The 17869-nt window shown below is 38.2% G+C and overlaps 1 protein-coding gene across 3 annotated transcripts in view; it reads left to right on the top strand.

The window, feature by feature from the left end:
- The window catches only part of UGGT1 (UDP-glucose glycoprotein glucosyltransferase 1), a 123814-nt gene that overhangs the window by 37623 nt on the left and 68322 nt on the right, over nt 1-17869 (top strand). For all 3 annotated transcript variants that reach the window (XR_005374019.1, XM_038564809.1, XM_038564808.1), the window contains exons 13-17: nt 26-176; nt 684-803; nt 2130-2215; nt 6364-6499; nt 8817-8948. Coding sequence is in view for 2 of the 3 variants with exons in the window: in XM_038564809.1 (XP_038420737.1) it covers nt 26-176; nt 684-803; nt 2130-2215; nt 6364-6499; nt 8817-8948 (625 nt within the window). In the remaining variant the exon portion in view is untranslated. The remainder of the gene's footprint in view (nt 1-25; nt 177-683; nt 804-2129; nt 2216-6363; nt 6500-8816; nt 8949-17869) is intronic.

Here is a 17869-nt window from a genome sequence, read left to right as displayed (position 1 = left end):
TCTAAATACCTTTTTTCCTCCCCAGTCTGTTTGATGTATTGAGGAATGAAGCTCGGGTAATGGAGGGTCTGCATAGATTGGGAATAGAAGGCCTTTCTCTGCATAATGTTTTGAAGCTGAACATCCAGCCCTCTGAGGCTGACTATGCTGTAGACATCCGGAGTCCTGCTATTTCAGTAGGTATTCTGTTGGGGTGTCCAAGGAGCGTTCTAGCCAGGCATTTTATTATGGTTTTCTCACTTGTCTTTTGTGAGAAGTAAATTATTTTTCCCATCCCTTACTTACATTATTGGCATCAAACAGTGATTTAGAACAACTGCTTATGTGGGACTTTGTATATAAGATAAAGTAGTCTCTTAAATCCTCCAAAAAGTTAAACTATTATATTTAATTTGGTTACGACAGTGATTTTTACAGTTTTGTTTCCCCCTAGAATTCAGCTTGAGTGTCTTTTGGGAAAAAGAATGCTAAGTTTGTATTTTCTCATTTGCATACAAGTTCTGTGTGATTATTGTGTATATATTTTTTGGCCAATCCTTCTTTAAAAGAACTTTGATTATTTTGTATTTAGAGGTCTTTCCTATGTGATTCTTCTTAAAATCATTTCAAGTCTTACTGTTATTTTTGGTAATTTCACTAATAGTAACTAAAGTGTATGCCCCATGTTGTGCTTTTTTTCCTAGTGGATCAACAATTTGGAGGTTGACAGCAGATATAATTCATGGCCTTCTAGTCTACAAGAGTTGCTTCGACCCACCTTTCCTGGTGTTATCCGGCAGATAAGGAAAAACTTGCATAACATGGTGAGTAAAATTCCTTATTGTCTGGCAATGTGCTGTTTCTCCCTTGCCTTCTTCCCTGCCTTTCAGGCAAATCTAGACTGTTCATTTCTCCCCTGTAGTAGCTGCTTCTTCCACCACTATGACCACTAAATATGTTCTTCTACCTCCATATTCAAACTGAAAGGGTTTTAAAATGTATTGATCATGTTTAAGGCTGTGAGATGTCACAGTAGCAATACTGCCTCCATCAAGTCATAAAAAATGTTCCTCATCCTTAACCTGAAAGTTCAGATCGTATTGTTTTAGTTTTTTTTTTTAAGATTTATTTATTTATTTTAGGGAGAGAGAGAGAGAGAGAGAGAGAGAGAGAGTGTGTGCATGCAGGCAAGAATGGGGAGAGACAGGGGGAGAGGGACGGAGAGAAAATCTTTTTTTTTTTTTTTTGGAGAGAGAATCTTAAGTGGATTCTGCACTGAGTGTGGAGACTGATGTGGGGCTTAATCTTAAGACCCTGAGAGCACAACCTGAGCTAAATCAAGAATCTGACACTTCAGTGACTGTGCCGCCCAGGCACCCTTTGTTTTATTTAAAGATATTTTTACTCAGAAGATGAATATGCCGCTATTCTTTTCCTTTAATATCTTAATTTCTAAAATTTCAATACATCTTTCTGTGAGCTCCTACTTGTTAGAGAGAGGAGAGGTTTTTAGTTGGCCTTCTTTTCTGCCTCTCATTTCTTCTTTTTCCACCATTTGCTCTTAGAGATTGGGGGCAGGTCATCTTCCCCGGAGCTTGCAAGCGAAACTATCCTCTATACTTGCCTCACTCTTGAAACTACTTCTTTTCCTTCCCAGTCAGTATTTCATTCTTTCTCTTATTATGTTTCTGAAGTTTATTAAATGAGATTATAAATGTATTTAATGCACATTATGAAGTGTTAATACATGATAGTTCTATTGTGGTCTAAAAATTGAATTCTGAATGAGTTCTTAATTAAAAGATGCTTAGAAATGAATACACAAGAAAGGTAATCTCTGTTTTCAAAGGTAAGAGAGTTAATAAAACCTGGGTTTTGTTAGGTGTCATAAAAGTATGGGTGTTGATAATCTGGAACACAGTTCCCATGTTATTAGCAGAACACCATGGAAAATGAGTTCGCTTTTCAGTACCATATTCTCTGAACATTAAGGAGGGAAACTGCTGTTTGTGTAACTCCTTTTTTATGTGGTTCAAGAGTCACTGGGAAAAGATTACCTTTAAGTACAAAGCGTAACAGCATTTTTATTGGCCCTGTGATATTTGAATAAATTTCATTTTATGTGTTCCCTTTTCCTTTCCCCTTCACAGGTTTTCATCGTTGATCCTCCTCATGAGACCACAGCAGAGTTGATTAACACAGCTGAGATGTTCCTCAGTAATCATATACCATTAAGGTAACACTGGTATTATTGTATGCTATAAACCTAATTAGCTGAGGTTTTGTTTGTCATTCTTAAGTGCAAGTCTGCTGCTATTAGATAAATAATAGTTGGATCGGGGATCCCTGGGTGGCTCAGCGGTTTAGCACCTGCCTTTGGCCCAGGGTGTGATCCTGGAGACCTGGGATCGAGTCCCACATCGGGCTTCCTGCATGGAGCCTGCTTCTCCTTCTGCCCGTGTCTCTGCCTCTCTCTCCCTCTCTCTGTGTGTATATCACGAATAAATAAAAAATCTTAAAAAAAAAATAATAGTTGGATCATTAATGGCAGTTGTATCTTTTGTTTAAGTATGAAGCAGTATCTTTTGAGTTAGAAAATTTGATTCTCAATGAATAAAAACTTAACACCACTGAATTATTAATAAATAGCCCATGTAAAAATAGTTAGACCAGCTTGCTTCCCAGTGGATGGGAATTTTCCTAGGTAAGCATCAACATCGCAAAGCCTATTTCCCCTTCCAGTGAAGATAAAGAGCTCTGCCAACAGCTTCTTTAGACTGTTAAAGACCAGGTGTACATGCTGCTTTTTGTAGATGCAGACACACTTGTTTTATTTGCGTTGCCAAATCTACCAACAGAGTACTTGATTGGCTGGATTTTTCACTGTGCCTTTTAAGAACTGTGTTTTAATGCTTTATGTATGTGTATTAAGATATTTTCATGAATAATGTCAACAGAAAATTTGAATTCTTAGAAAACGTGAAAATAGAGAAGAAGAAAAGGCTAGTCAACAAATGTTGTGTGTGTTCTGTACCCAGCCAGCACTGAGCTAAATGCTGTGGATAGTATCTAAGCTGTATTCCTACCTCCTTGGAAAAAATACTGTATGTGATTTCGTTCACTTAAAGATACTTGATCAGGTGCTAGGTTATGTCCTAGCTTTATAATTTCAGGGAAACCAAAGATTATAAACGAAGGTTATTTGGGCGAGACAAAGGTTTTATGGAACAGTTGGATATTAGTTAAGCTTTGAAGAAAATAGAGGGTTTTTATTGATGGAAAAGCAGAGATTTTTTTTAGTGAAATTTTTCATGTGAAATATGAATATCCCCTCGTTTGATGGAGGACTAAACTACTGGATTGCAGCCAGAGCTCTATTTTGATTAAAAGGGAAATAAAAGAACATCGAAGAAGTTGGCCCACGGTACACAGTGGGCACTAAATGTTTATTGAGTTGTATTGAGGGATAAGAAGAGGGAATATAGTTTTCATATTGCAAAGTAGGTGAGAAGACCCTTAACTCATGGTAGTAGAGAGGTGTGTTGGCATCATTGATGGAGCCCCAAGGCAGACTGGCATCTCCTTTAGTCTTTGTTTCTGTTGCTGTGGGGTTGACGGGCTGAGGAGAGGGGACAAATCCGTGGTACTTGATGAGAGACTGGGCCTGAAAGAAAAAGAAGTCTGAATTTTGAGGCCTACCTAACAGAAAAACTGATGCCCTTTCTAGAAATTAGAAACTTGGAAAGGGGAATTCCTTTGTGAGGAGATGCTTAGCTCTTATATCTGTTTTCATAAGAGTAACATTTAGGTCATTTGTGCCCGGAGCCTACTCCTATGATTTCTGTTACGAGTGGGATTTTAAAAAAGAAACACAATTTTCATCTATAAACAAACCCTCTTGCTACCACCATGTACATATACATACACTGTACACATATCTCAGGAGAGCATGATGTTGGTTATGTATCTTTTTGTATTTTCTTCTTCTATTTTTAAGCTTTACCTTTGTCTAATTAATAGACCGTATTTTTTTAGAGCAATGTTAATTACCTGGTATTGATACATTATTAACTAATGTTTGTACCTTACATTAGGGTTCATTGTTTGCATTGTATATTCTGTGGTTTTTGACAGATGTGCAATGACATGTTTCCACCAGCACACAATCCTATGGAATAGTTCCACTATCCTCCACATCCCTTGTGCCTCATCTGTTTGTCCTTCCCTCTCAACCACTGGCAACCAGTGGTCTCTTTAACTGTCTCCCTTGTTTTGCTGTTTCCAGACAATATGAGTTTCTAGGCTCATGATATTTATATCTTCATTAGATGGGCTTTTTTTTTTTTCATTTAGCAGTATGCTTTTAAGGTTTGTCTATGTCTTCTTGTGACTTGATAGACCATTTTATCGCCAAATAATATTCCATTATATAGATGTACTCCAGTGTTTTGTTTTGTTTTTAAATCCAGTCACCTATAGACAGACATCTTGGTTGCTTCCAGGTTTGGGCAATTTATAAAGTTGCTGTAAACATCCATGTATAGGGATCCCTGGGTGGCGCAACGGTTTGGCGCCTGCCTTTGGCCCAGGGCGCGATCCTGGAGACCCAGGATCGAATCCCACATCAGGCTCCCGGTGCATGGAGCCTGCTTCTCCCTCTGCCTATGTCTCTGCCTCTCTCTCTCTCTCTGTGACTATCATAAATAAATAAAAATTAAAAAAAAAAAAATTAAAAAAAAAAAAACAAAAAAAACATCCATGTATAGGTTTTTGTATGGACATAAGTTTTTAGCTCATTTGGGTATATACCAAGGGGCACAATTGCTTTATCTTATGGTAAAAGGTAAATTTTTTTTTTTTTGATTTTATGTATTTATTTATGAGAGACACAGAAGGAGAGAGACATTGGCAGAGGGAGAAGCAGGTTCCCTGCAGGGAGCCCGATGTGAGACTTGATCCTGAGACTCCAGGACCACACCCTGAACCAAAGGCAGACACTCAACTGCTGGGCCCCCAGGCATCCCAAGTGTTTTGTTTTAAAAGAAACTACCACACTGTTTTCCAATGTGGTTGGGCTATTTTGCATTCTTGCCAGCAATGAATAAGAGTTCTTGTTGCTCAACATACTCTCTAGAATTTGATGTTGTCAGTGTTTTGGATTTTAGCTATTCTAATAGTTCTGTAGTGAAATCTCATTGTGGTTTTAATTTGAAATTCCCTAATTACATGATGTTGAGCATCTTTTTTTGACAACTCTGCCTTGTTTGCTGAGGTACCAGTTCAGATCTTTTGCCCATCCTAAAATTTTGTTGAGTTTGAAGAGTTCTTTGTACATTTTGGGTATCTGCCCTTTATCAGATAGGATTTTTGCCAATCTGTGGCTTGTCTTCATTCCCTTAATGATGTCTTTCACAAAGCAGAAGCCCTAATTTCTTTCTTTCTTTTTTTTAGAAGCCCTAATTTCAATGAAGCTTAGCTCATCTTTTTTTTTTTTTGGTCATGGATCATGTTTTTGCTGTTAGATCCAGTAAATCATTGCCCAACCCACGATCACCTAAATTTTCTGTGTTCCTTTCTCTAGGAATTTTATAGTTCTGTGTTTTACATTGATGTTTATGATCCATTTTGAGTTAATTTTTTGTGAGAGATACAAGGTCTCTGCCTAGATTTTTTTTTTTTTTTTTTGCATTGTGGTTGTCCAGTTACAACATCATTTGTTAAAAAGACTGTCCTTTATCAATTGAATTGGTTTTGCTTCAGTATGTAGGCTAGTGACTTCTGTATTGGCCAGTGCAAGTTTTTGCTTTTATTTGGCTTTTTTTGTTTGTGTGTGTGCGTGTGTGCATGTTAGTTTGTAGATGTGTAATGGTATGGTATCTTATTGTGGTTCATTCTTTTAATATGTAATAAACATTAATCTCGGTTGTAGCTTTTTGCCAACAGGTAATATAATGATTTTCATGTTTTCCATTTACCAATGATTTTCATCTTGCCTATGTTAAATAACCCCCTTTTTTAATATATTTTCACATTCTGAAAATGTTCACTTCCCCTAAGTTTTGTTTAAAAACAAAATCCCCATCTAAAACTATAGTGAAACCCTTCATTTCAGTAAAGGCCTTATTTCACCATGTGGAACCAGTGTGCTTTAACAGTTGCAAAGTCTAAACCACCTTTGGGAACCTGATTTTCTCTTCTTTGAGTGATGAATGCCTTTGCCAACCGTGTTAGAGTAGGATGTGAACTGTGCTTTTCAGAAGAGGAAGTTTTCAGTAGAGGAAGTTACAATATGTGAGTGGGATACAGGAATGCCATTCCTTTTAACCAGTTGCGTTTTTGAGATAAGTTCTTTTTCTTCTTTTTGCCCTTCCCCTTCTCCCTCAGAATTGGTTTAATCTTTGTGGTTAATGACTCTGAAGATGTTGATGGGATGCAAGATGCTGGAGTGGCTATTCTGAGAGCATATAATTATGTTGCTCAAGAAGTGGATGATTATCATGCCTTCCAAACTCTGATACATGTATGTTTTCAATCAAAATGGTGAATAATTTTCTTAATTTAACTTTAAGAAACAGTATGAGTTAAAAGGATCTTATATTTCTATAAAGAGAAAAAGCTTGATAAATTCTCTCAACTTTTGTGTTTTATATTTAAGGAGTTGCTTTTACTGATTCACTGATGTTAGTAATAGATTGCTGTGATTTCAGCTAAGATTCCTTAGGAGCCCTACTAATATATCTTAGTCTTCTGCCTTTTGGTGATTTGAAATCACTAATTTTTTTTGGTAAATGTAATGTTCTCTTCTTGTTTAAAAAAATGTTTGCTTTTATCCCCTTTAAGGTCTTTATGATATTTTAATTCAATTTAATATTCAAATTATAAATTCTTATTGTCTGTTTTCTCTATATCTTTTGCCTTGGGAACTGAAATGCTCTAAGTTTTAAATATACTTAAGATATTTGTTCAAGTTCAAACAAGGAAGTCTGGTGTTTTCTTTTTTCTATTTTTGAATATAAAAAATTTATAAGTAACAGTTGTTTTGCTTACAGATTAATGGTAATTATTAGAAAACCATCTTTAAAGCAGTTGATTTTCACCACTTTTTAAAAAATTTATAAACATGTCAGCCTGCTGTTTATTATGTTTGTTATGTTTATTGTTTAGAAATTCAGTCTGGGGCATTTTTTTATTAGTTAAAATGTTCATTTATTTATTTGGCTAACATCTATTAAAGACTTACTATTTGCCAGGCCTGCTACAAGCTGCAAGGAATACAAAGAAGAGTAAAATTTTCCCCCTGTTCTCAAAGACTTTGCTGTCTGGTGGGAGAGATGTCTGTGCAGGTGGTTAATGCAGTGTGGGAACCACAGCCAACTATGGCAACATCAAGACCTCATTCCACTAGGGATGGCATTGTTTTGGAGTGGGAAGTTGTCCCAACTGAGTGTAGGAGGGAAAACAGAAGTCAGTTGAGCAATGGCTACAAATCAGAGGTAGTGATTCCCTGTTGTCCATTTGGCTTGAGCAGAGCTGAGAGGGGAACCTAGTCATCAAGGCCATCAGCCAGGCAACGAGTGTCCAGTTTGCAGAAGTTAAACTCCAGTTAAAAGCATTCTGATGCATGTATGGAGGCAGATCTAACACAGAGTAAAGGTGGTGGCAGTGATAGTTTGTGAGCTCTTGTTGGGATCTCTGTGAGAGAGACGATGGTGAATTGCGGTTAGCAATAGAACTAGGGAGAAAGAAAGAAGTTCAGAAGAAGCTGCTGAGGATGTGTTTTAAAGTCTGCTTTTTAAAGTTGGTCCACCACCCTGATAGCTGTGTATATGAAGGAAAGGATAATACGAGTTTTCATTTTTTAAAATCTTTAATTGCAACAAGAAAAAACATTGTATGTGGATTGTAAAATTTTTAAAAATAATATTAAAGTGTATTGATTTAAAATTTCTCATTCTCTGCCTTCCCAAATCCTGCTCCTTAAAGGCAGACACTATTAGAAGGTTGTCTTATGTCCTTCTAGGTGTTTAACTGTATGTATACAGAGACAGTTGTGTTATTTGGTTTATATCTGCTGTTTTAAAAACAAGGATTTTGCTATACATATAACTTTTTCTCCCCTAAACATCATGGCCATGAGTTTTTTTTTTTTTTTTTTTTTAAGATTTTATTTATTTGTTCCTGAGAGATACAGACAGACATAGGCGGAGGGAGAAGCAGGCTCCCTGTGGGGAGCCCGATATGGGACTTGATCCCAGGACCTGTGGATCACGACCTGAACCAAAGGCAGATGCTCAACCACTGAGCCACCTAGGCGCCTCAAGGCCATGAGTTCTTATTTCAATGATTATATAAAGGCAGTCAGATTTTTAAAAAAATCAACACGTTTTTGCATTTGAGACTTAAATATGAGTATGAACTAATTGGGTCGTTTTAAGAATATGTAGTTTCAGGCAGCCCTGGTAGCTTAGCGGTTTAGCGCTGCCTTCAGCCCAGGGCATGATCCTGGAGACCTGGGATCGAGTCCCATGTCAGGCTCCCTGCATGGAGCCTGCTTCTCCCTCGGCCTGTGTCTCTGCCTGTGTCTCTGTCTCTCTGTATCTCTCTCTCTCTCTCTTTGTCTCTCATAAAGTCTTAAAAAAAAAAAAGAATATGTAGTTTCTAATATAAGAAGATACCTTAAGGAAGTATATAAAAAAGGGAGAATTGCTAACATGTTCCATTTTACCTTTCGAGAAAAATAGCCATGTTTTCACTTTACATTCAGAAATCTTTTGTAATAAACATTCTGAAATTTGGATTTAAAAGTATATTTGGTTACTTGATTTTTCTTTCTTCAGATATATAACAAAGTAAGGACTGGAGAAAAAGTAAAAGTTGAACATGTGGTCAGTGTCCTGGAAAAGAAGTATCCATATGTTGAAGTGAATAGCATTTTGGGGATTGACTCTGCTTATGACCAGAACCGGAAGGTGAGAAATTCTTTGGCAGTTCTCATTGGCCTGCAACACTATACTTTCCTTACCTCCCCTTTCTAGGGAGTTGTTATTAATAAAGATAGTGGTGGTTCAAGTATTTAGGTACCTAGCATTTAACTTAGAAACCAGGTTACTTTTCTGTGTTTATGAATGCAGTTTATATTTCAATTTTGTGAAGAAACTACTGATTTTTGGCTGGCATATTAACTGTTAAATTGAAAAACAAATTTTCTTCTTCACAGGTGCAGTGGTAGTACTTGTATGATGTATGTTCCACATAAAAGCTATTAGAAGTGTATGATGTATGACTTATCATATTGATGTATATCATTTATTTAGTTGTGTAGTCTAAAGATAAAAATATATTAAGAAACATAATAAGCAGAATGGGAAAGGGTGGTAATAAGGATATAGGGAAACATTTAAAATTTTTACTTAAAGATAATACTTTATTTTGTGAAACATTAAATACAGTTAAAAGGAACTTTATCTATTGCAAGCAGGAACAATGTAGTTGGTTTATTGAAAATAAATGTTCAGGCAAAGGATCTAAATACATTTCTGAGACATTTTAATTTAAAATAATAAAAATGTATTTATGAATTCTTTTTTTACTTTTAAGTGAAGGACATATTTCTTGCTGGTTCAGTCTTGCTATACTGGTTTTAGAAATGTATCCATTTCTTCTTGGTTTTCCAGTTTGTTGGTGTATAAATTCTTCATAGAAGTCTCATGATCCTTTGCATTTCTGTGGTGTCAGTTGTAATGTCTCCTGTTTTATTTCTTTTTTTAAAATTTATTTTTATTTTACGTTCATTTTTATTTAAGTTCGATTTGCTGACGTATAGTCTAACACGCAGTGCTCATTCCATCAGGTGCCCTCCTCAGTGCCTGTCACCAAGTTACCCCATTCCCCCCACCCACCTCCCCTTCCACAACCCTTTGTTTCTCAGAGTTAGGAGTCTATCACGGTTTGTCTCCCTCTCTAATTTTTCCCACTCAGTTCCCCTCCTTTCCCTTATAATCCCTTTCACTATTTCTTATATTCCACATATGAGTGAAATCATATGATTGTCCTTCTCAGATTGATTTATTGCACTCAGCATATTACCCTTCAGTTCCATCCACATCCAAGTAAATGGTGGGTATTCATTCGTCCTTTCTCATGGCTAATATTCCGTTGTATATATAGACCACATCTTCTTTATCCATTCTTCTGTTGAGGGGCATCGTGGCTCTTTCCACAGTTTGTCTATTGTGGACATTGGTGCTATGAACATGGTGCAGGTGTCCCGGCATTTCACTACGGTATCTTTGGGGTAAATCCCCAGTAGTGCAATTGCTGAATCATAGGGTAGTTCTATTTTTAACTTCTTGAGGAACCTCTACACTGTTTTCCAGAGTGGTTGCACCAGTTCACATTCCCACCAAGAGTGCAAGAGGGTTCCCCCTTGTCCACATCCTCTCCAACATTTGTTGTTTCCTGTCTTGTTAACTTTCGCCATTCTCACTGGTGTGAGGTGGTATCTCATTGTGGTTTTGATTTGTATTTCCCTGGTGGCAAGTGATGCAGAGCATTTTCTCATGTGCTTGTTGGCTATGTCTATGTCTTCCTCCGTGAGATTTCTCTTCATGTCTTTTGCCCATTTCATGATTGGATTGTTTGTTTCTTGGGTGTTGAGTTTAAGAAGTTCTTTATAGATCTTGGATACCAGCCCTTTCTCTCGTACATCATTTGCAAATATCCTCTCCCATTCTGTAGGTTGTCTTTGAGTTTTGTTGACTGTATCCTTTGCTGTGCAGAAGCTTTTTATCTTAAGTCCTAGCCCTTTATCTGATAGGTCATTTGTAACTATCTTCTCCCATTCTGTAGGTTGTTTTTTTAGTTTGTTGACTGTTTCTTTCCGTGCAGAAGGTTTTTATCCTGATAAGTCACAGTAGTTCATTTTTGCCTTCATGGATGTATCTTGCAAGAAGTTGCTGTGGCCAAGTTCAAAAAGGGTGTTGCCTGTGTTCTCCTCTAGGATTTTGATGGATTCCTGTCTCACATTAGAGCTCTCAACCATTTTGAGTTTATCTTTATGTAAGAGAATGGTCCAGGTTCATTCTTCTGCACGATGGCTGTCCAGTTTTCCCAACACCATTTTACTGTCCTTATCCCAGGGGATAATTGTTCCTGCTTTGTTGAAGAAGAGTTGACCATAGAGTTGAGGGCCCATTTCTGAGTTCTCTATTCTGTTCCATTGATCTATGTGTCTTTTTTTGTGCCTGTACCATACTGTCTTGATGATCACAGCTTTGAAATACAGCTTGAAGTCCAGCATTGTGATACCTCCACGTTGGATTTCTTTCTTTCCAGTATTCCCCTGGCTATTCGGGGTCTTTTCCGATTCCACACAAATCTGAAGATGATTTGCTCCAACTCTCTGAAGAAAGTCCATGGTATTTTGATAGGGATTGCATTGAACATGTAAATTGCCCTGGGTAGCATAGACATTTTCAAAATATTTATTTTTTCCAATCCATGAGCATGGAATATTTTTCCGTCTCTTTATCTCTTCCTCAATTTCTTTCAGAAGTTTTCTGTAGTTTTTAGGGTATAGATCCTTGACCTCTTTGGTTAGGTTTATTCCTAGCTATCTTATGCTTTTGGGTGCAATTGTGAATGGGATTGACTCCTTAATTTCTCTTTCTTCAGTCTCATTTTTTATATAGTAATACCACTGATTTCTGTGCATTGATTTTGTATTCTGCCACATTGCCGAATTGCTGTATGAATTCTAGCAATCTTGGGGTGGAGACTTTTGGGTTTTCTACATACAGTATCATGTCATCTGTGAAGAGGGAGAGTTTGACTTTTTCTTTGCCAATTTGAATGCCTTTTATTTCTTTTTGTTGTCTGATTGCTGAGGCAGAATCAGTCTTCTTCTTTTTCTTTCTTCTTCTTTCTTCTTTCTTCTTTCTTCTTTCTTCTTTTTTCTTCATTCTAGTACTATATTGAATAGCCGTGGTGAGAGTGGACATCCTGTTGTGTTCCTGATCTTAGGAGAAAGCCTCTCAGTGTTTCCTCATTGAGAATGATATTTGCTGTGGGCTCTTCATAAATGGCTTTTAAGATATAGAGGAATGTTCCTCTATCCCTTTGAAGAGTTTTGATCAGGAATGGATGCTGTATTTTGTCCAGTGCTTTCCTCTGCATCTATTGACAGGATCATATGGTTCTTGTTTTTTCTCTTGTTGATATGATCAATCACATTGATTGCTTTAGGAGTGTTGAACCAGCCCTGCATCCCGGGGATAAATCCTACTTGGTCATGGTGAAAAATCTTCTTAATGTACTGTTGGATCCTATTGGCTAGTATCTTGGTGAGAATTTTCACATCTGTGTTCATCAGGGATATTGGTCTATAATTCTCCTTTTTGGTGAGGTCTTTGTCTGGTTTTGGAATTAAGGTGATGTTGTTCTCATAGAACGAGTTTGGAAGTATTCCATCCCTTTCTATCTTTCAGAACAGCTTTAGTAGGATAGGTATTGTTTCTTCTTTAAACATTTGATAGAATTCCCCTGGAAAGCCATCTGGCCCTGGACTTTGTGTCTTGGGAGGTTTTTGATGACTGCTTCAGTTTCCTTGTTGGTCATTGGCCTGTTCAAGCTTTCTTTTCTTCCTGTTCCAGTTTTGGTAATTTGTGGTTTTCCAGAAATGCATCCATTTCTTCTGGGTTGCCTAATTTGGCATATAGCTGCTCATAATACGTTTTTTTTTTTTTTTTTAAAGATTGTATTTATTTATTCATGAGAGACACACACACAGAGGCAGAGACACAGGCAGAAGGAGCAGGCTCCATGCAGGGAGCCCTATGTGGGACTCGATCTGGTGACTTCAGGATCATGCCCTGAGTTGAAGGCAGGGGCTAAACCGCTGAGCCACTCAGGCTTCCTAATCATAATACGTTTTAAAAATCATTTGTATATCCTTGTTATTGGTTGTGATCGCTCCTCTTTCATTCATAATTTTATTGAGTCCTTTTTCTTTTTAAGAAGACTGGTTAGGGGTTTATCTCTCTTATTAATTCTTTCTGAGAACCAAATCCTGGTTTTGTTGATCTGTTCTACAGTTCTTCTGGTCTCTATTTCATTGAGTTCTGCTTGAATCTATATTAACTATCTTCTTCTGCTTGGTGTAGGCTTTACGTTGCTGGTCTTTCTACAGTTCCCTTAGGTGTGAGGTTAGCTTGTATATTTGAGGTTTTTCCAATGTTTTGAGGGATGCTTGTATTATGATGTATTTCCCTCTCAGGACTGCTTTGCTGTATCCCAAAGATTTTGAACAATTGTATCTCCATTCTCATTAGTTTCCATGAATCTTTTTAATTCTCCTCTAATTTCCTGGCTGACCCATTTGTCTTTTGTATGATGTTCTTTAACCTCCCTGTGTTTGAGTTTCTTCCAGATTTCTTCTTGTGATTTAGTTCTAGTTTCAAAGCATTGTGGTCTGAAAATATGCAGGGGACAATCCCAATCTTTTTGTATTGGTTGAGACCTGATTTGTGATAGGAGACCGTATGTGGTGTAGTCTGGAGAAAGTTCCATGTGAACTTGAGAAGAATGTGTAGTCAGTTACGTTCAGATGGAAAGTTATATATATATATATATATATATATATATATATATATATATATATATCTGTGAAATCTATTTGGTCTAGTATATCAATTAAAGCCCTTGTTTCTTTGATGATGTTCTGCTTAGAATATCTGTCATTTGCTGAAAGTGCTGTGTTGAAGTCTACTACTATTAGTGTATTATTATCTAAGTATGTCTTTACTTTGGTTATTGATTGATATGCTTGGAAGCTCTCACATTAGGGGCATAAATATTCATGATTGTTAGGTCTTCCTTTTGGATAGACCCTTTAAGTCTGATATAGTGTGCTTCTTCATCTCTTATTACAGTGTTTGGTATAAACTTTATCTGATATGAGGATTGCTACCCAGCTTTCCTTTGAGGACTATTTGAATGGTAAATATTTCTGTACCACTTCATTTTCAGGCTGTAGGTGTCCTTAGGTCTAACATGAGTCTCTTGTAGACAGCAAATAGATGGGTCCTGCTTTTTTATCCAGTCTGATACCCTGTGTCTTTTGATGGGATCACGTTCAGAGTAACTATTGAAAGATATGAATTTAGTGTCATCATATTACCTATGCAGTTCCTGTTTTTGTGAATTGTTTTTTTTGGGCTCCCTCTTTCTTTTACAGAGTCCCCCGTAATATTTCTTGCAGAGCTGGTTTGGTAGTCACAAATTCTTTCAGTTTCTGCCTATCCTAGAAGCTCTTTCTCTCTCCTTCTATTGTGAATGAGAGTCTTGCTGGATAGAGTATTCTTGGCTGCATGTTTGTCTCATCTGTTATCCTGTATAGATCATGCCAGCCCTTTCTGGCCTGCCAGGTCTCTGTGGAGAGGTCTGCTGTTGATCTGATATTTCTTGCCATATAAGTTCAGAATTTCTTGTCACAAGCTGCTTTAAGAATTTTCTCTTTATTTTTGAATTTTGCAAGTTTCGCTATTAAATGACAAGGTGTTGAACGATTTTTATTGATTTTTGGGGAGTCCTCTCTATCTCTTGGATCTCAATGCCTGTTTCCTTCCCCAGATTTGGGACGTTTTCAGCTATTGTTTGTTCAAATATAGTTTGTGGTCCTCTCTCTCAGCCTCTTCTGGAATCCCAGTTAGATGTATATTCTTCCTTCTCAGGCTATCATTTATTTCCCTAAGCCTTTTCTTGTGGGCTCTTAATTGTTTCTCTCTTTTTTCCTCAGCTTCCTTCCTTACCATCAACTTGTCTTCTATGTTGCTCACTCTCTTTCACCTCATTAACCCTAGCAGTTAGAACATACAGTTTGGACTGCATCTCATTTAATCTGTTTTTAATTTTGGCATGTTTATATCTGAATTCTGCAATAACGAAGTGTCTAGATTCCTTTATGCCTTTTTCCAGAGCCACCAGTAGCTTTATAATTGTTTCTGAATTGGCTTTCTGACATGGTATTGAAATCTGCATTTTGTAACTCTGTGGCAGAGTGTATTGTTTCGGTTCTTTTTTTTGTGGTGAATTCTTCCTTCTAGTCATTTTATCCAGTGCAGAGTGGCTGTATGAGCAGGTTGAGTCAAAAATATAAACCATGACTTAAGTAAAATCCATCCTAGATGACTCTGAAGTGATCAGAGAGAAGAAAATAAAAGAAAAAGAACAGAACAAAATAAAAGAACCACTAAAGTGAAAAAAGGAATTTTAAAACAATGTGGTAAAAATAAAAAGCCAAAACCAAAAACAAAGAAAAAAGGAACAGAAAAAAAAAAAGGTAAAGAAAAGAGAAAAAAAAAGAAAGGCAAGGGGGGATGGTAGTAGTGAGGAAGTAGTAGGAGAGGAAGAATGCAGTCTACCTGAGGGGTCCTATGAGGTGATCTTCTTGATTCTGAGTGTGTTTTGTTCTGTATGTTAGAAGATTCTCAGTCCCAAATTTATATAAACCAGCAATACTTATAGAAACTCCAACATTGAACACTAAAACATAAAGAAGATAAAAGAAGGGGGCAGAATGGGAATGAAGAGAGAATATAATCTCACAGAATGAACCACACAGTGTTCCACTTGGTTCTGGGTATATGTTGGTCATGTTTTAGAAGTGCTAATTTCCACCAGTGTAAAAAACAAGGCGAGGTAGAAAAGACAAAAACACAAAACAACCCGTATCTTGTATGTCTACCAAAATTAAATTGAATACGTTGAAGGGAATCCTGAGGTGAAAAATATGTTCAAGACATGTAATTATAGAAATTTGAAGGCGGGATCCCTGGGTGGCGCAGCGGTTTGGCGCCTGCCTTTGGCCCAGGGCGCGATCCTGGAGACCCGGGATCGAATCCCACATCAGGCTCCCGGTGCATGGAGCCTGCTTCTCCCTCTGCCTGTGTCTCTGCCTCTCTCTCTCTCTCTCTCTCTGTGACTATCATAAATAAATAAAAAAAAATTTAAAAAAATTAAAAAAAAAAAGAAATTTGAAGGCAAAAATGAAAAAAACTTAAAAATAAGTTGATGAAATTCTATAGTTAGGTGGGAAAAGAGAAAAAAGCATTGGAAAATTTTAGTATGATATAAAAATGAGTCGTAATGGAAAAAGAAAAAAGAAAAAAAAAAGGACTCTCTAGTTCTATATACTATTTTTCTTCTGTCGAGGAACTTTTCCAATGCTGTTTGTTGAGTAAACTTGCTTTCACCTTTACTTCCAGCAGTTCTTTTGGGGTTAGGGTCTGCTGTGCTGATTTCCAGGTGTTTGTGCCTGGTTGGAGATGTCCTGCCTCCTGCTGGGTGCAGGGCTCAGTAAGAGCTATTTATCTTGTGAGGCCTTTGTTCCCTAGAGGCTTGGCCTCTCACAGCCACAACGTGAAACAAAGAGGAGCAACAACAATGGCGACAGCCAGATTTCCAGCTCTGGAGTTGGCTCCTAGCAAGTAACTAATGGCAGCTCTCAGTCTGCACTGGGCTAGATGCTTTCGAGGCCAGTGCGGGTGTGCTGATCTGCACCACTTGGGGGTGCTCAGCGGCAGGAGAGTTCTCCCTGTCTTGTGCCCTCCCTGATTCCGCTTGTCCCAGGGGGAGCGCAGGATTGTGGGCTTTGTCCCCTTGGGCACCCTGGGATCCGGGGCCCTGTTCTGCTGGACTCGGTGGTCCTGGGGGCCGCCTCTCCTGAAGGGAATAGGGCACAAACACCGGTGCCAGCCTCTTGGGTACAGGCAGCTCCGGAGCAGCCCGTAACCTACTGGCTTCTCCCAAATGCCCCGAAGGTTGAGTCACTCTTGGGCTTAACTGGTGTCAGACTGCAGTTTGGGGTGCGCTTTCCCCCAGGTGCCCCTCCTCTTAAAGTGACTCCGGAATTCTCTAGGTTTCACTGCCCCTCCGGCGATTCTGCCCGATTTCCCTGCTAAGCACTTTTCCATCAGGGAAAACTGCGCAGATTTTTAAAGTTCCCACTTCTCCAGGGCTGTTCTTTCTGTTGTGCGAGAAACAGAAAGATTGCGAATCCGAGAAACCACCAAGGAGCTGACACCGATGCAAGTACATGAGGGTTTATTTACAAGCTCAAGCTTGGGTCCAAGTATACTCCATACAGCAGAGCAGGGACTTGGACCCCGAAGTGGGTTACAGCTGGGTTTTTTTATGGGCTGGTCTAGGGGATCTTCAGAAGGAGTGGAGGAATTTTTTCCATTCCAATATGGGGGAAAGGGTGGGAGAGTTTCTTAAGATCCGATACGGCATTCTCTGCCGAGGGCATTCTGAGCTTTATTGTCTTTCTGATATGGGATTCCCTGCCTAGGACAATCTGCAGTTTTTCCTGTAAAGTCCAGCTCTTATTCCCAGGGACCTAAGATGGCTGTGCTTGTGCTAATGCTAAACTTGAGGTGGAATGGCCTTAATTTTTCTGGGCCTCCACACTTTCCTGCCCCAGAGGCTTTTGCAGCTCTGCTCTAGTCTTGCTAAGTCACAGTTCCCTTACCCCACTTCATTCTTTTTTATTTTTTTGCCCCTTCCTCCCTTGTTAGAAGTGAAAACTTTTCTTTGGAACATTCTGGCTGTTCTCTCGTTAAATCTCAGGTTGAATTTGTAGGTGGTCAGGATGCTTTGAAAATTATCTATGTGGGACACCTGGGTGGTTCAGCAGTTGAACATCTGCCTTTGGCTCAGAGCATGATCCTAGAGCCTCAGGATCGAGTCCCGCATCGGGCTCCCTGCATGGAACCTGCCTCTCGCTCTGCCTATGTCTCTGCCTCTCTCTGTGTCTCTCATGAATAAATAAAATCTTTAAAGAAAAGAAAAAGAAAATTATCAATGTAAGTTTGTGAGGCCAGATGAGTTGAGG

The sequence above is a fragment of the Canis lupus genome, chromosome 19 (genome assembly GCF_011100685.1).
Source record: "Canis lupus familiaris isolate Mischka breed German Shepherd chromosome 19, alternate assembly UU_Cfam_GSD_1.0, whole genome shotgun sequence".
NCBI classification, from domain to species: Eukaryota; Metazoa; Chordata; class Mammalia; order Carnivora; family Canidae; genus Canis; species Canis lupus.
Note: the sequence above shows the minus strand (reverse complement) of the source record. Positions and strands in the feature narration are given on the sequence as shown.